At 46.3% G+C, this 19,432-nt stretch overlaps 1 protein-coding gene across 1 annotated transcript in view; it reads left to right on the top strand.

The window, feature by feature from the left end:
- Nucleotides 1–19,432, top strand: part of KPNA1 (karyopherin subunit alpha 1) — a 311,573-nt gene that overhangs the window by 244,248 nt on the left and 47,893 nt on the right. The window contains exons 12-13 of the mRNA XM_085621023.1: nucleotides 9,245–9,372; nucleotides 9,472–9,650. Of these exons, the coding sequence (XP_085477149.1) occupies nucleotides 9,245–9,372; nucleotides 9,472–9,650 (307 nt within the window). The remainder of the gene's footprint in view (nucleotides 1–9,244; nucleotides 9,373–9,471; nucleotides 9,651–19,432) is intronic.

The raw sequence follows: 19,432 nt of genomic DNA, 5'->3' as shown, positions 1-19,432 counted from the left end.
CCTCGCTCAGTGGTGTTCCCACCTAATCATCAATCACAGCGAGCCCCCCCACCCCCGTTATTGAGGCAAATGCTCTCAAACCCATATCGTCCACCTGTCTACACTAACGGCCCTATATTTAACGACAAGCAACCACCTATAGCTGTAGATCATTATGGGTGGAATACTATAGGCCCAAGGTATAACTCCCTAACACACAGGAGAATGGATCATCTCAAACCTTTTACACCCCTAGATACCACCAACAGGTTTGACGTGTTTAGTGGCCTGGAAGACTGTGACTGATGCCATCGAGCCACAGGGGAGGGGGATAAGGAATCCTGTGGAGACACAGGGGGAGACACGGGTGTAGGCACGGGGGAAAAAGGCTCAACTGATATTAACCCACCCAATGGGTACAATGCTACTTGTAGCTCTGGGGGTAATACACGTAATTCTGGGCAGCTTCACTGTAACTCAGATACACCTACCCCGGCCAATGGAAGTACAAGTCCGACCTGACTATCTGAAGACCCCATGCCAGGGGAGGCAACCCATGTCCACACCTTACATCCACCATCCATTGAGGCTGTTAGTCTAACAGAACGGGGATATAAGATGGCGAGTTGGAATATTGCTGGGTGGAATAACAAGATAGATCGTCTAGGATGGTTAGAATTTATAACCCAATTTGACATCTTGTGTCTCCAGGAGACTTGGGCGGCCGAAGATGTCTATCTTGATGGGTATGTTGCCTATAATTGCCATGCTCAGCCATCCAACATGGGGAGAGCCAGTGGTGGAATGGTGATATTGCTCTCTGTGAGGTTACCGGTTCGAGTAAAAATCCACCGGACCGTCGGTCTGCACTCTCAGTTGTTGTGGTTACAACACAGGAATGGGCGAAATGTTTTAGTTATAAACCACTACAACAATGTCTTTAACCACTCAAAAACAGATATGGTTGATGAACTTGAAGCGGAGGTGGAAAGGTTATATGGGCGCAGTGATGTGTCTTTTGATATTTTGTGGGGCGGAAATTTCAACATTCACATGTGCCCATTTGTTGGCAAAAGGGTGTGTGGGCATGGGGATGAGGTGGGGGAAGATCAGACCCATTTTTTACATTCGGTTTATGGGGAATCCCTAAACACTCTTATGCTTAAAATGGATTTATGCATTATGTTACCTGGCGTAGACAGTGAGGGCAATTCGGTACCGACCTTTATTGGTAGGAATTGTGCCACGGTTATAGACTACCTCATTGTCTCCTCCAGTATTACAGCTTTGTGTTCCTTACCCGTCATAGTAGACCCAGCCCTAAGCGATCATAACTGTCTAACAATGTATCTCTCCTTGTGGGGGGATAAAGTAAAGGCGTTACATGGTGCAGTGACAGATGTAGTTCCACATAGACCCAATGGCCCTAGAATTAAATGGGGTAGGCAAAATGAGGAACATTTACTATGTACCATTGTGTCTGCTTGTATAGATGAGGTGGAATGCTGTTTCGAACCCGAAAAGGATAATGCTGATATTCTAGCTAGTTTCGACATCATTAATAAAAACATTGCAGAAATCTTAACTGGAAGAAAACCAAAGGGCCCTAGGATTAACGGGGGATGGTTTAATAGGGAATGTACTAAATCCTTACAAAGACTCAAAGTTGCTCTTAAGGGTAAACCCAGAGATAAGGAAGCAGTTATAACCCTCAGAAGGGAATACTCAATTCATCTGAGGGATAGGAAACAGGAACTAAGGGAAGAGGCCTGGAACAACCTGACTAAGGCAGTGGATCTTAAGGATACCAAGCTTTTCTGGTCCACTGTCAATAGTCCCTTCCTCCAAAATGAAGAAGTCCCGGTAATGTCTGCCCAGGTATCTGAGGAACAATGGGTGGCTCATTTTACTAGTATTTTTAACCCCGAAGGACTAGCTGTAGGGGAGGATAGGGAAACCCTGGCTTTTATCCCCATACCTCTTAAAATCACAGTTTCTGAGGTGGATGCTGCCATCCGGGTCAGTAAGGGGGGAAAGGCGCCGGGCCCTGATGGGGTACCCGTTGACCTTTATAAAGCCGAGATTTCCATATGGAGCCCATTGTTAACAAAGGTTTTTAATGCTGCTGCAATGATTGCGGCCCCACAGACTTGGGGGGAATCAATCATTATCCCGGTGTATAAAAAAGGGGAGAGGGGTGAGGCAAAAAACTACCGCCCGATTTCTCTCCTCACTGCTTCCCTAAAAATTATGAGTAGGGTATTACTGAGTCGCCTGGAGGAATGGGTAGAAGATAAAGGGATCCTTGCGGATTCTCAGTACGGATTCCGCAAGGGGTTAGGCACCATAGAACAGTGCATTAATTTAGACCTTATTATATGCAAATATACACGGGCTAAACAAGGCTCGTTGTTTCTTTGCTTTGCCGACCTGACCAGTGCCTTTGACTTGGTTGACCATGGCCTTCTGTGGTCAACCTTGTTGGACATGGGTGCTCCACAGGATATTATCTATTTCTTGGCCCAACTTTATAGGAATCTGACGGCTAAGATACGATACGGGCAATCGGGGGAGTGTACACCCAGTATTAAAGTAGGTTCTGGAATTAGGCAGGGATGCGTCCTTGCACCTCTTCTTTTCTCCCTTTTTATTAATGCAATCGAGTCGGAACTACGGACCATCAGTGCAGATGCACCGACTGCTGGCGGCCTTTCCATCCCAATATTGCTTTACGCGGATGGCGCGGTTCTGCTCTCACAAACCCCTCTAGGGTTGCAAAAACTTATGAATAAATTTGCTGATTTTATTAATGGGAGAAAATTAAAAATTAATAATTCGAAAACTTTAATGCCCTGTGGGAAGAAAATTAAAAACTTAAGGCCCTTCACAGTTATGGACCAAACTATAAAAGTGGTGGGCAAATTCTGTTATCTGGGTATCACTTTTAACAGTGGGGGGATATGGACACCTGAAATGATTAATGTAAGAGCCAAAATGGCCAAGTGTTCTTTTGGCATATTTAGGTTTGCATCCAAGTTAGGCTCAAGACGGATACCAGACATGTTGTACCTATATCGCCATAAATGTGTTGCTCTGGCCCTATATGGCTCAGGAGTGTGGGGCCATTGTAATAACAACATGCTCCAGGTTGAGGAAAACAAATTTGTCAAAAAACTCCTGTGTTTACCATCTTCTGCCTCAACAAAGCTGATCCATCAGGAGGTTGGTCTAGAACATCTATCTGACTTGATCAGATTAAGACCCCTGTTAGTATGGAGATCTATATGGGCTAAGGAACAGACTGGTTTTACAAGAAAGATTATTTTAGATTGTCTTCACATGGACAAATGTTCCCGCATCCCCTGGCTTAACTATATTATCCGAACATTTAATGATGTTTTTAATCTCACGGTGCGTGATAACCCTTCTTGTGTTTTAGATATCCCGAAGAGTGAGATTAAACATGAATTTCTGAGGGTTAGCATGGTGAAGCGTAACGCAGCTACTGCTCAGTTCTCCTCACATGTTTTTTACGACAGATACACTAAGGAAGAAATGGGGCTTTCAGGATACCTTAAATTGGTTACTATCCGATCCCACCAATATGTATTGACAAGATTACGGATGGGGATTGTTCATTTGCTTGTTGCGTATCATGTAATGAAGACCTATACTACTGCCCCCTGTCCGTGTGATGGGACCACAAAGCAAAGTACGGAGCATTTTTTATTGTTATGCCCTCTTTATCTCTACCTTCGAAAAGTATATCTGAAACCGCTTTTCAAAAAATATAATGTATCCACTATTGTATCGGCCATGGGGCTTTTATTTGGACTTAATTCACAGGACATCTGGTTTTTTACTGCTGTATATATTTTAAAATCGATACGCTTGAGGAAAAGCACCCTTTTTTGATATGTGATTAACTTAAAACCTGCTGTACCCTCATGTTTTATTACTTATGTATGTATGTACTTTTATGATTATTAATCAATGATCGAATAAAGTTTTTGGAATCGAATCGACTCTATTTAACGATCCAAAGACTGGGCTATTGACTTTAATTATCAAAAAAAGACGCCTTGACACTCCGGCTCCTCCTCCACCACCCAAGCGGAAGGACTCTGCTACTTCTCCTCTCAGAGTACCTTCCCCACTACCTCCTCCTCTGCCTCCTCCACCTCCTCCACCCCCTCCCCCTCCCAGGTCTCCGCCACCCTTACCTCATCACTCCCCGACCCCGTCCCCAGATCCGGATTACGGGGATCCAGATTATGACCCGGCGGACGCCCCAATGGACCCCACTCCACCGGGGACGCCAGACCCATGGGAAGACTACCAAAACCCTGACATACCGGATGTGCCTCAGGACGACCTATACCCATCCAGGCCGTCTCCTCCAGAGGACTCCTTAGGGTTTCACCACTTAGTGCAGAGAGCAGCACACTACCATGGGGTGGAAATGCATAGTGAACCAGTGGAAGACTACTTCCTACTGGATACATTTGACATTCAGGACAAGTCCACATCTATCTTGCCCATGCTCAAAGGTGTCACCAAGCATGCTACAGAGGTGTTCAAAGATCCTGTCAGGGCCAGGGTATTGAACCCTAGAATAGAAAAAAAGTACAAGGCGGCACCCACAGACCCTGCATACATTAAGGGCCCTGCTCCCTTAGATTCCCTAGTTGTGTCCACAGCTAGAAAGCGGGCTAACTCCCAGTCCTCCGGAGAAGCCCCACCGCCGGATAAAGAATCCAAACTTCTAGACGCGTCTGGCAAACGCACCGCCTCCCAAGCTGCAAACATGTGGCGCATTGCAAATACACAAGCGCTACTTGCGCGCTATGACAGAGCACACTACGACGAGCTTGAGGCTCTTATGCAGCACCTCCCCGAAAAACACAAACGCAAAGCTCATGAACTAATACAGGAGGGCAAACTAATTACTAACACCTCCATTAAGTGTGCCCTCGATGCAGCTGACACTGCTTCTAGAGCCATAAATACTAGTGTCCTGCTTCGTCGTCATGCCTGGCTCAGGATCTCCGGGTTCAAGCCTGAAGTCCAGGCGTCCATACTAAATCACCCCTTTGACCAACAAACTCTCTTTGGGCCAAAGGTGGACGAAGCGTTAGACAAGATGAAAAAGGACACAGACACAGCAAAGTCTATGGGGGCACTACAATCACAGGCCCCTAAACGCTCCTTTCGACGCTCATCCTTTCGTAGCACAGGCAGAGGCTACTCCACCGATAGCGCCTCTACCTCCTACAAGTCCCCTCCTCAAAATACCTTCTCAAAGGGCTACCATAGGGGTGGTTACAGAGGCAACAACAATAAGGGCAGGGGCAAAACTAACACCACCCGTTCTGCCACCCCGCCCGCACAATGACTCCCCTTCCCTCCCCCCAGACCATCCCACTCCGGTCGGGGGCAGACTGCAAAACTTTATCCACGCATGGGAGTCCATAACATCGGACAAATGGGTGACCCAAATTATTCGGTCAGGGTACTGTCTCGAGCTAACATCTACCCCACCCAATATCCCACCAAGACACCGTCCAATGTCTCAAGAACATTCCACACTACTCAAACAGGAGGTGCTCTCCCTCCTCCAAAAACACGCTATAGAGCAGGTCCCCGTCAATCAGCAAAATCTAGGGGTCTACTCTCTGTATTTCTTAATACCAAAGAAAGACGGGACCCTGAGGCCCATTCTGGACCTCAGGCCTCTAAATGCCTACATACACTCAGATCATTTCCACATGGTCACCCTACAACAAGTCCTCCCGCTCCTCTGTCAGGGAGACTTTCTCACTACCTTGGATCTGAAAGACGCATACTTTCACATTCCAATACACAGGAAGTACCTCAGGTTCGTGGTGGACGGTCAGCATTACCAATTCACGGTTCTCCCCTTCGGGGTCACCACCGCACCACGGGTGTTTACCAAATGCCTAGCGGTAGTAGCAGCATACCTCAGACGTCAACATATTCGCGTCTTCCCTTACTTAGACGACTGGCTGATAAAAGCCGCGTCCTACGACCAATGTGTGCAACATACAAACAGCACCATCCAACTGCTCCACCAGCTAGGCTTCACGGTGAACTACCAAAAGTCCCACCTCATACCATCTCACACAAAGCAATATCTCGGGGCCACTATAGACACCTCCAAAGGTATTGCCTATCCAAACTCAGCCAGAATCGCAAGCGTACAAGCCTTGCGCAAAACATTCCTTCCTCAACACTCTCTTCCAGCAAGAGTGTTTATGAAGCTCATAGGAATGATGGCGTCTTGCTTTTTCATAGTCCCCCATGCAAGACTCCACATGCGTCCACTTCAAGAGTGCCTAGCACAACAGTGGAACCAGGCCCAGGGTCATTTGACGGATCTGGTGTTGGTGGACGGCCGCACCCATCACTCTCTGCAGTGGTGGAACACCACAAACCTTTCCAAAGGGCGGCCGTTCCTGGACCCGGTTCCTCAGGTGATTCTAACAGCGGACGCATCGCTCTCCGGCTGGGGAGCGCACCTCTTACACCTCACCATGCAAGGTCTATGGACGCCACAGCAAAAATCGCTCCATCAACCATCTGGAGCTCTTGGCAATCTTTCTAGCCCTAAAATCTTTTCAAAAACAGATTTCGGGCAAAGCAGTCCTCATTCGCACAGACAACATGACTGCAATGTATTATATCCAAAAACAGGGGGGGGGACACTCTCCCCAGCTCTCCCGCTTAGCCCAGAGCATATGGAGATGGGCAATTCCCCAAAACATCTTTCTCCTGGCACAGCACGTTCCAGGCGTACAAAACACCATGGCAGATCTGCTCAGCAGACAAACGCAACAACTACACGAATGGGAACTGCATCCACAAGTTCTTCACCCATTCTTCCAACAGTGGGGGCATCCTCAGATAGACCTCTTCGCCACCCACGAAAACAAAAAATGCCCAAGCTTCGCCGCCAGATACCCACACCCATTGTCCAAAGGCAATGCGATATGGATGAACTGGTCAGGCAGATTTGCATACGCCTTTCCACCTCTCCCACTAATTCCGTTAGTGGTAAGGAAGCTACAACAGCACTCCCTCACACTCATTCTGGTAGCCCCAACATGGGCCAGGCAGGCGTGGTACACCACACTAATACAGCTATCGGTGGTGCCACATCAAAAACTGCACCTGTCCCCATGCCTCCTAACCCAGAACCATGGAGAAATCAGGCACCCGGACCCAGCTCAGCTCAACCTGGCGATCTGGCTCCTGAAATCTTAGAATTTGGATACCTTAACCTTCCCCCTGATTGCATGAACATTATCATGGAAGCCAGACGTCCTACCACTAGAGCATGCTATGCCGCAAAGTGGAAAAGATTTGTAATTTACTGCCGTAACAATACAATCAACCCTTTAGATGCATCCATACAGCACATCATATGCTATCTGCTCCATCTTCACAGGTGTAACCTGGCATATTCATCCATACGCCTACACCTAGCAGCGATTGCTGCTTATCTACAAAACAGACAGCATTTATCACTGTTCAGAGTGCCCGCTATTAAAGCCTTTATGGAAGGCCTTAAACGAGTAATTCCTCCCAGGGCACCACCTTCCCCTGTATGGAATCTTAATGTAGTTCTCACACAGCTAATGGGTCCACCCTTCGAACCAATGCATAAATGTGAGCTACAGTTCCTCACCTGGAAAACAGCTTTCCTCGTAGCTATCACTTCCCTTAGGAGGGTTGGTGAAATACAAGCGTTCACTATACAAGAACCCTTCCTACAAATACATCACAGCAAGGTCATACTTCGTACAAATCCAAAGTTTCTGCCCAAGGTCATTTCCCCCTTCCATCTCAATCAATCGGTGGAATTACCTGTCTTTTTCTCGCAACCTCAATCTGTTGCGGAAAGGGCCTTACACACACTTGATGTTAAGAAGGCTTTACTGTACTACATACAAAGAACGCAACCTTTCAGGAAGACTAAACAATTGTTCGTCTCCTTCTCTCCACCACATAAAGGCAACCCCATCTCTAAATCAGGGATAGCTAGGTGGATTGTAAAGTGCATACAAATTTGCTATCAAAAGGCAAAAAGAACATTATCTGTTCCACCTAAAGCCCACTCTACTAGAAAGTTAGGGGCTTCTATGGCTTTTCTAGGGAACATACCCTTAGATGACATCTGCAAAGCAGCCACATGGTCAACACCGCACACCTTCACAAAACATTACTGTGTAGATGTGCATTCCAAGCAGCAAGCTAGTGTGGGCCAGGCTGTACTAAAGACACTTTTTCAAACCACTGCAACGGATACCGGTGGTCGCCGCTAAGGTTGTGTACTGCTATATAATCTATGCTAAGTGTACAATCTGCAGCTCATATGCCTCGAACGGAATATGCTACTTACCAGTATGCATCTGTTCTTGGCATGTAGAGCTGCAGAGTTGTACACGCCCACCCGCCTCCCCGGCTACCTGTATCCGTTCCAGTCCATCTTATTTAGATACAACACACATGGGTTTCTCACTCTTATTACTACGCTCCATCATTTCCCTGTTGGCAAAAACAATCTGAGGATGGAGCCGAAGCCCATGCGCAGTACGGACCGAAGGAGGAGTCACCGAACTCGTGACTTCCAAAGACTGTCCAAAGAACAAAAACAAACTGCAAACATCCGGGCCCAACACCAGATGGCGATCTATGCTAAGTGTACAACTCTGCAGCTCTACATGCCAAGAACAGATGCATACTGGTAAGTAGTATATTCCTTTAATGTTTTCTCCGATATTTTATGATGTGAATATGCATTCTGTGCTTTTATGGTTTATATAAGTCGAATAAAGCCTATTTGATTGACTTCTGGATCTTTGTGAAGGGTTTCATATATCACTACAATGTTGAATTCCATGTGTTTTACCTCACTTAGTTGAGTGAATATTCCCAATAAAAAAGGCAGATGAGCCGAAAGTATTTTTTGATTACGGATACTGATCGATGGAGATCAGTAGTACTTGTTTTCCATTGTCGGTCTAATAATGATTTTTGCTTAATTTGCGGCTGCTGTCGTAACAGTACAGATTCCTGGAACAGAGGAATCAATGTAGATTTCTAGAAGAGTTGGGCAAAATCTTCTAAAGTTGGAGCAAAAGAAGCATGATTGGGAGGAAATTGCAATCTTTCTCTGGGTCAAACTATGCCCCCTAAATATGCATAAATGTGTCAACTAAAGAAAAGACTTCTTTTCTTACAGACTGTTATAGATGCCAACATTTTTCCTGCACTTATAAGCATTCTGCAGACTGCAGAATTCAGGACTAGGAAGGAAGCGGCATGGGCCATCACAAATGCCACCTCAGGAGGCTCTGCAGAGCAAATAAAGTAAGTGGGTCCTGTGCCTGTTAAAAAACAAAAAAAGAAATCTTGTAATAGACTTTCCTGTATTGATTTACTGCTAATAACATGTAATTCTGCTTTTAGGTATCTAGTAGAGCTAGGTTGTATAAAACCTTTGTGTGATCTCCTCACTGTGATGGATTCGAAGATCGTGCAGGTTGCATTGAATGGCTTGGAGAACATCCTGAGGCTAGGAGAGCAAGAAACAAAACGGAATGGCACAGGGATCAACCCATACTGTGCACTCATCGAGGAGGCTTATGGTAAGAGTATGGCTCTGTGCTCATTTGACGAGCATTTTAGATTGATGCTCTAGTGTTAGATCTGACTGGTCTGTTAGCCTGGCAGAGGCTAGAGCGAAAGTTGCTGCTTACTATTTAAAGGTTGCCTTTAACACATTTAGCTAATAACACAAGGGCTCCATGTGCATTTTACATGTTAACAGTAATAAATAAAATTATTGAAGGAGAAAATTACACTTGCAAAAGTTACTGAAACTGTGAAGGAAAGTGGTAAAAGAATAGTATTTTGTATGTGACCTAGTGGAGTCTAAGTACACTTTTGAGGTGAATGGTGTTGGGTTCTAAATAATGTGGCTCTTGCAATCCTTTAGAGCCTGATTTTGAATTCAAGAACATTTTATTGCATAAGAAAACAATGTGCTGGGAGATGCCACGAAGCAGAGCCCATTAATTGGTTTTACTTTCTCGATCACTGGCATCCAAGAAGATTGACAGGGACCTGTTTTACTTGCATCATAAATCTACCTTGTTAGGAAAAAATGATAATCCCAGTTCCTGCATGGATTTTGTACATTTACTTAAATATCCTAGTACTTAAAACTGAGTCAGAATTGCAAAGACACATCCTTTCTCCTCTTCAGGTTCCCAGCACTGCAGTGCAGGTCAGTATCATCTGCCACTCCTTTTAGGTCACATATTGTGCTGCTAGCGGTGTTTTATTTTCATCTGTATTAAATAACTTGTCTGGTAGCTTGGGTTTATAGTGAAAGTATTGTCCCTTAGTGTATTTGTTTAAGAATATATTAAAATGGTAATGTAGCCTCTGCTGGTTAAGTGTAGTGGCTGAGCAAACCGTTCTAGCAGTGAAGAGCATGTGCTCATGCTGGCACTAGATTAATTGTGCTCCATAGTTGTTCAAGAAAACTGTTGAATGCTGCGGGAATGGCATCAAGACTGAGTTGAAAGGCTCACATAGGTGCACAGTGTGTTCAGGTCTGTAGAGTCCTGTCCTGAGCTACCCTTTGAGAGGGTGCAACTAATGTCTCCACATTGCCTCTTGGTAGATGGCTGCCGACTATGCCAGAGCCCAGTAAGTGTCTAAAGTTAGTTATATACAAGAAAGAATAGTTGATCTACTGAATAGAGGGAGAGAGAGGGAGAGAGAGGAAGGGAGGGGAGAGGGAGATATTTTTCTCTTAGTAATGATAAAATGTGTGCTTGCAAAATTCCACTACAGACCTGCTAATTAATTCCATCTCTCTTGCAGTGACCCTAGCAGTAACTGTTTCCAGCATAACCCCGATAATATATTTAAAGTTGCATTGAAGTGTAAGCCAGGTTGAGGAGATGCTGAAGAGCAGCAATCAGATTATGGATTGTTCTGCTTGTCTTTAGTTGGCTTTTAGAGAATAGCTATTTGGGAATGGGTTTGGTTGCAACCAGAAGATATATTTTGTTATTGCTGAAGATTGTCCATCATGTATAATGAATGACTGTTTAAAAACCTTGATTCCCAGTATAGGGATTAGTCTACAAAGCAATTACTCAATCTTTGTGATCTGTATGTGAATCAAGATCTGGCAACGATGCAAACTAGTTGGATAGTAACTGATGTCATTATGGTCTTTTAACCAACCTCCGTTACACTCTGATGAGCAGTCTGATAGGATTCCATTTGTTCTTGCCAATGCAGTCACCGCAATTGCCCATGCCTGTAGGCTTATATTTGGAGGAAATGATTTTCTATATTTTTGCCATTGGTGAGGTTACATCGTTAATTGGGCAATGATCTTATGGTTCTCTAAAGCAGTTTGTTCTATTGAATAGTCTATTAAAGAACAGAAGTTGCAGAGGAGACTCCGCTTTAATTTTTTTAAAGAAATTCTTAAAAACATTTGTGTAGCTGTGGCATATTTTGAAACAGCCAGACATAAACTGGTTCCTTTTGAGGTTGCTTTATTGAGTTTATTTGTGGTGTACTGACCCTCCAAGTCAAATACCTACATTTGTTAGGGGAAGGGGTAGCAGCAGAATAGGTGACCAAAATAAATGGTTCCAGTAAGAAATGTGTGGTTATTGAAAACGAGAACTTAATGTGTGTATGGGCGGATGATAACAATAAAGCAAAAGTACTCTGCCCCTGTTTAAGCTCAATGGGATATTCACAGGAAACTGGAGCTTGTAATCTTGAGCAGGGTAATTGCTGGATTGGTGATAAGTTGATAGTTATTGGTCTCATTTGGAACAAGAGAACTTGATTAGATCTTAGTTACTGGTAATAGTGTTGTGGGAGGCAAAGCCACTTTGTGAACAAGTCGTTTTTTCCAAGTAATTAGCAGTCTAAAAAAATCTCACTCTAGTTGGCATTACTGTTTGTGTGCTTACTTAAAAGTCATCAATTGATGGTGAAATTGTAACTTCAGTCTTTGAGTACAATAATTAAGAGACTGATATAGTTAATGTCCTTTCATCAGTAAAAAAGTAGGAGTAAAAGAAAGTCCCTACCTAAAGTTATTCAGTTTAAATATTTATGAACAGAAAGCTAATTTGCAAAGTTTTATATGGAAAATGTATAAAAATAGAGCTTAACCTGTTAAACGAAAGTGGAAGAATTTCCTTTCCTAAGGTGCTCTTGAAAGAAAAAGGAGCATTACGAACAGTTTGTGAAGCTGGGTCATCAAAATAATATTATTCAAATCTCTTGCAGTTGCAGCTTCTGTAGAATAATCTCAAATTTATTTTATCAATGAAAAGCTTGGTATTGCATCATAGGAGTGCCATTGATCTCCCCTCCCACCCACCCTCTCAAATGAACTCTAGAGGGGAGCTACAAAATGTACTGTATTGGGATGTTGAAAAGTTCCTGTTGCAATTGATAACATAGCATTTTTTTCAGGGTCATTATTCCAATCCAGAGAGGGTCTATTCTTAGCCGCTTGCATCTACGTTGTCAGATGTTACTGAGGCACCCATTGGCCACCGGACTTAAAAGCATCTTTTTTTGCTACCATGAGCATCTTGATTGTCAATACAAATTCTAGCAATTGTTTTTTGATGGTAGCCCCCTTCTACCATCCCCAACCTCATGTTGGTACCTCCGTATGTCTACAAGATGTAGAGCCCCTGTAGCATTCGCTAGGGCTATTGCGTGGGAGGCGGTCCAGCGCCCAATTGGGAATAATCCAACTGCGGACTGTGAACTATATTTAAATCTCCTCCTATTATTGTCTCTGACTGAACTGGGAAGCCCTACGATAAAGATCAGAGTAGAATTCGTCTTTGTTGTCATTGGGGGATAAACCCCTAAGAAGGTTAGAGGAGCATGGCACAGTTTATCCTTTATGTCCATTATCATATCTTCTTTGTCCTCGGCATGTAACGTGTAGTCAAGGCCCCTGTGCAGGAGGATAGCCACCCTCTTAGATTGTTTTGTTGTTGAAGTTATAGTGGAGTGGGAAACAGTAGGATCTCAGCCTCAGGATGTCTTTTCAGCAGGTGGGTCTCCAACAAGAAACCCACCTGCTGGAAAGCCATTATGTTTGATTGGGGAGTTGAGGCCTTGTATATTTAACATGATTCACTCAGAATTCTCCATCCACGGTAAAGCTTCGTTAATTAGGGTCAGTGGGAAGCTCTCCATCTCACCCTCTCCTCCTGTATTTTACTAGTTGGAATCACAATCCATTTGTGAAATCCTAAACTACAGAGAATAAAATCCAGATCTGTGTACAGAAAAAAATAACAATAAAAATAAACATTTAGTTAAACTTTGAACCAAGCTCTGAACTTGAGCTCCGGCACTTTGTCTGGCGGCAATCTGCTCTTCCCAGCCACTGAGTCCAGCTCGATCCTGAGGAAGGACAGTTTTATGGTCGGCCCTCTGTCTTGTCCTGAGCCAATGGAATACCCAACTACTGAGCCAGAGCCATGAAGCTATGCAGTAGGTTGGCGCAATCCCCTGTGCCTTCCCTACCGATAGAGGAAGTCATCTAAGTAGTGGACCTGACCCCCTTTTGGGGCACGTGTCCCTAGCTCCCACTCCAAGAAACCACTGAACGCCTGGAAGAATTCTCATAATATTGAGCAACACATTGGTCCGCATTTTTCATAGTAGTATTGGCCGTCTAATTTGAAACCTAGAAGGTTGTACTCGGTGTACTGGCAATAACCGGAAAGCTGATTCTATGTCTCTTTGCCAGCAGGGCACCCCTCCCTTCCTGCCTTATCAGGTTCACCGCATCACCCATCGATGCGTAGGTCACTGCGCATGCCCCTTGTTCCAACCAGTCGTTTAAGGACTCCCCCCTCCTCCGGGTGGGATAAATGATGAATCAGCCTGCATTTGCCTGCCTCTATTTGGGCACCTCCCGAGTGGTGATACCACCAGGTCCTTTAGTGGGGGGTAAGAGAAAGAGTCGGCCACCCGCCCTAATAGAACTTCTTTCTCTACCTTTCGTCTTGCCATCCCCGTGTTGTCCCTCACTGATTTCAGGTTAAGGCTCTCCCTGTACCTTTTGCTTGTACAGAATCAGTATGTCTTTACTCTGGGGGAATTTCTCAATGAACACGCACGCCAATATCCTGAAAGCTCATAGCCAATTTTCTACTGATCTTTCTACTCTGGGCTTACGGCGGCCCTCCTGTCATCGTCCTTTTTTGTCTTGTGTAGCTAAGTCTAAACCTGCCTGGCACACCTCCAGCAGTGAGAATGTCTATGAACTCCTTTCTCCATATTCTCTCCTTTACTGCCAGTGGGATGAGATTGGCCAACCCTAAGAGTTTTGTGGTTGTGGGGGGTCGCTCGGGGAGGAGCTCAGGTACTCGCTGGCCGGCTTCCCACTAGGGTCCTGGCCCTCCCCGCTCGTACTATTAACCCCGGGTGCTGCTGTACGCTCCTGTGTAGTCACTTCGGGTCCCGCCTTTTCGTTTTGTTGAGCCTGGCTGGAGTCACTTTCCCTTGCTTGTAGCCTCTTTTGTATTGCCCCTCCTCGGAAGGGAGCTCCTGCCCCTGGCCATTGCCACAAGGACATCCACGCTGCAGGGTGAGCAGCCCCTGGACCCCATGATTCCCTTTGGGAAAGCCTGTTGCCCCTGGCCTAGCCCCGGCTGCCATGGGGGTTGCATGGACCATGGCCCCTGCACTGCTACATTGCTCACTCACATCTGCGTGCCCATGTTTACGTTTTGCCCGGTCTCCCTTCTGCTGGACCAGCGTGCCGCACCCTCTCACGCCCTCCCTTGCCGCTCAGTGTGCGATGCTTACCACTCTCCCCGTCTACCACGTCGGATGTCTCCTGCATATCTTCTGAGAGGCTGCCATGCTGGCTACAGACCCCTTGTTGTTGCTGCTCCAGTTGGTCTCTGAACTGAACACCAGCCCCGAAGTTGCAGCCCTCCTGCTCCTGGCTTGTGGGGACTTCCTCCCACTCGCTCCACTCTCTTGTCAAGGGCGCTTTGTGTGTGTGCCTCATTGGCCTTTGCAGGGGCCGCTGTTTTGGCTGCATACCCCTTACCTCTGGGTTTCCTGGGGGCGGCTCCGTCGGGGGGGATGCCTGTGGATTCTTTCCTTTCCTGTGAGCCCCTTCCTTGATCTGCCGGTCCATCCATTCCTTTCCCTTCAAGGCTACCAGTGCCCTGGCCTTTTTAAACATTGCCTGCAAGTCGTCATCCAGATCCGGCCCAGTGTCTCTTCCGTGCTTCTTTTGGCCCTTCTCTGGGGCCTCTAGCTTCCATTGGGCCTACCTGAAGCAGGCTGGGAGCTGTCTTCCTTCCGGCTGGTCCACGCTTGCTGGCCATCTCCTGCAGGACCTTGTTTTTCTCCCACTCCTCTATTTTTGTGGGCCGAACAGAAAACGGTGGGGGGGGGGGGGGTGAGTTGCAAAGATCCTTGGGCACTGGCGATCTTCAGTAACCCCAAATATATTCCACTGTTTCAGATTGTGCCCAAGTGCCTTCCACTGCTGCAGACGCCCAAAAACTTGCCGCTGCTGCAGATTGTGCCCCATTGAAACTGTTTGTAGCCCTTCCTGGGACGTTGAGGCCGCTGGGGGCTTGCCTGATCCTGCAGTAGTCTATTTTCAGCAAGAGGATTACCACAGGTCTGTTTCAGAGCTCTGGCCCTCCTGTTTATCCTGAGGTAAAGACCGAATTCGGCCCAACGTTGTTTGCGTCTTTTTTTTATTTTTTTTTACTTCCGCAACCTCCTGCTGGTCTCAGGCTGCCTTCCTGCCTCCACTGCCGGGGAAATCGGGCCGATGCAGGCTCTGCTTCGGAATGGCCGCGCTCCACTCTCCTGCAGGTAAAACAAAGACAGTCTGCCTTTTAAAGGGCGCCTTGCCTCCCAGCTGACCACGCCCGTCCTCAAACGCGTGTCGCTGTTCGTTCCTGGTGCTGGTTGTTACGGAGCTTCATTCACACTGCTTCATCGCCGAATCGTCCCTTCCTTCCTGTCAAAGACCAGTTGGTGCGATGTGCTCTGAGGGAGGAAGGATGCTGAGGAAACATCCGCTGCTCGCTCCGTTCCGTGTCCGGGATCTAGGTCGATTCCGAAGGCTGGCTGCTCCCGTTCAAGACTTTTGGTAGGCCCCCCCAGCATGGAATCAGGATACTGCTGGTTCTTGCTGCCTTTGTCCCTTACGCAATTCTGTCTGTCCTTCCTTCGCCGGAGATCCTTCATTTCTTCTGCAAGGGTGGGGGTTTGTGCTTCCCTTGGGTCTGATGCCCCTATTTATCCCCTTCCACAGCCAGGGTTACATCCCGCTTTAGCAGTGGGTTTCCTCTGGGTTTTCACAGGAAACCTAAACGGGTCCAGTGAAAAACCATAGTCCTCTCCAAGCTCGGTGTCCAAACTCATAAAATTATTTGAAATGGCATACTAGAGTGAAATGCTCAGTCCAAATAAAAAATTAGATTTGTCAATCTTCTGAAGATAAATGATGACTTTCTACTTCTGTCGGAAGACTCCAGCTGTAGCCTTTTCCATTTAACTTAATATAAAAACAGTATGTTTACGATATTGAAAATCATAAGTCAGACCAATTAATTTCATAATTTGTTTATCAGTAAAAATATTTGTTTTTGTTGCATTAGAATATACGTGCTACTCTATTTATAGCGACTCCCTCTGCTAACATAGTAAATACTAAATAGACATGTGATGCATCTACTGCCATACATGTATGCCACCTTGATGCCTTATTTGCTGTCCCACCCCAGTTCATTCTACCTCCGTTCCTGAAATTATCCAGAATTAGAGCATCTTTCATAGATTCACATGCCTGAATCATTCCCCGTCGTCGGGATGTGGGGGTCCCTGGTACATAAGAAAAGTAATGTCTCACTAGTTCTCACTAGATGTATAGAGAGCTAGGCAAAAGGCCTCACATTAGTAACATATCTAGGTCCTTTTGTAATGAGGACCAAACTCTAGAGAACAACCAATCGGCTATTACCACCCTCCGGAACCTTCCTGGAAGGAGCTCTAGTCCCTCAGATTTTCTACCACAGGTCGTGCTAAGGGAGTCTCCACTGAGCTCTGCACAGTTTTTCCTTGCTTCTGGAATTCCAGTGGATTTCTTCTTCACAATTACTGAGTGAAGTCTTCTCTGTCTTAATGTCAGACACTCCTAAGAAAGGCCTTTTTAGGCCCTGTGCTTCCTGCAATAAGAAAAGGCTACATGTTGACGACCAGCATAAAGACTGCCTCTACTGTCTCTATCCGGACCATTCCTCCAAGGACTGTAAGGTATGTCGTACCTTTTCATCAAAGTCTCTTAAAGACCGTGAGGGACGGCTTTTAAATTGGTTGCAGAGGCTTAAGGACAAAGAATACCCCTTGTCCTGTGGGGAGAGTGGCCTCAACAAAGTCTTCAAAAGCCTCACAGAAAAAGGTCCAGAGATGCTTCTCCAGGTTCTTCTTCACAGCGCCCTCAAAAGAAGACGCAGAAAAAGTCTTCAGAGGCACAACTTAAGGCTTTCCCGCACAAGGATCCTCCGCCGAGGATTGTACACACCTTTTAAAAAGCCTGCTTCAGCCCAGTCGACTACCACCTTGTCGACTTTGGCCTCGACGACGACTAAATCTCCTTCTACAGCTGTGGGAGTAACCTCGTAGACAGTCTCTACAGTCTTGGCGTCGTCAGCATCGAACTCGTCGACGGCTGTTATACCATTGTCGGCGATCAAGATTAAAAAATCGTCGTCGATGTCCAAGACCGTGTCGACGCCATGCTCGTCGACGAGCGCATCGAGTACGTCGATGAGTGTTCCGTCGACGTCTCTCCCATAGTCGATGACTGCAACTTTGTCGACGACTGCTCCGTCGATGGGGACTTCGTCGACGCTACCATCGGTTGTGTCCGTTGGTGTTTCCTCGACGACGACTACAGCCTGGTCGACGACACCAAAATCAAAAATAGACAGTGCGTATGTTCACCTCAAGATCACTAAATGCACGCTGACTCCTTTCCTTACATTACCTAGCAGGGTCCAGCCATTGCCTCTGTCTCACCTTTTGGACGACTAGGAGGAGGATTCAGATGACGGCAGCATGTTCAGGGCTGCGACAAGTCCCTCCTGAACTTCATGTCAAGTACCAGGAGGATTCCGACTATGACGAACAAGATGCAGAAGATCAGGCATATTATCCAGACAGCCATCTTTCTCCAACCACCCATGGTTTGCCTCTTTGGTTTCTGACCTCCAATTTTTAATTTCTGACTACAAGCAGAGATTCCCTACTTCTGCTCAGTCTTCTGCCCCAGTTCTCTCTCAGCCACCAAGGTTACAGGTTCTGCCTCCGCCTCCACAGTCTGTGCCTGTTACAATACCACCTCCCCCTTCCACAGATGATGAGGATGATGAGCAACAGGAAGAGGGAGAGGTTCATGATTCCCAATCAACTCTTGATGAGTGGGACGACTACGTTATCCCTTTTCCTGCGTCTCCGGTGCCTCCTCAAGCATATTCGCCTCCTGAGGATATTGGGGGTTTTCATAATGTTTTGGAAAGGGCTGCACAGCGTTTCCAAGTTCCTATGCCTTCTCACCAGCAAGACTGTTTCCTGTACGACTTTAAGGAACCTTTTAAGAAATCAGTGAGATCTGTGCCTATCATAGACTACATCTGGGATCAAGGCATTAAAATCATGCTAAATCCTTCTACGGTCCCCCCATTGTTGCCTCGTCTGGACAAGAAGTACAGAGCTCCAGACACCGCTCCAGCCTAGCTTACCGGGCATCCCAAGCCTGATTCTGTCATCACTCAGGCAGCTCAGCGGAGGTCTAAAAACCCTCCTGCTCCGCTTTCAGCCCCTCCAGATAGGGAGGGCAGATGCCTAGACAATATTGGGAAGCGTTTTTCTTCCATGTCTGCATTAACGGTGCGTGCGTCTAATTCTTTAGCGTTATTGGGGCGCTACCACAGGCAGATGTGGGCGGACATTGCACCATACTTGGAAGCCCTGCCGGACGACTCGAAAGAGGAGCGAAGAAAATTTTGTTAGAGGGCGAACGTTCGGCTTCCGAAATAATAGATTGTGCGATGGACATCGCCTCTACTGGTTTCCGCCAATTGGCTGCGGTCCTCCGGTGCCAAGGTTGGCTTAAGGCGACGACATTCTGGCCGGAAATCCAGACGAAGATTCCGGACATGCCTTCTGATCAACTTCTTTTTGGCACTCATATTGATGAAGCCCTTCAAGGCATAAAAAAGGACACGGCCAGGGCTTTGGGTACCCTTCAATTTAAAAAAAAAAAAAAATCCTTTTCGAGGCTCATGGGGTAGAGGACAATATTCCAGTAGAG

Source organism: Triturus cristatus, chromosome 8, assembly GCF_964204655.1.
Source record: "Triturus cristatus chromosome 8, aTriCri1.1, whole genome shotgun sequence".
Classification (NCBI taxonomy): domain Eukaryota; kingdom Metazoa; phylum Chordata; class Amphibia; order Caudata; family Salamandridae; genus Triturus; species Triturus cristatus.
This window is presented reverse-complemented; position numbering and strand designations above follow the sequence as displayed.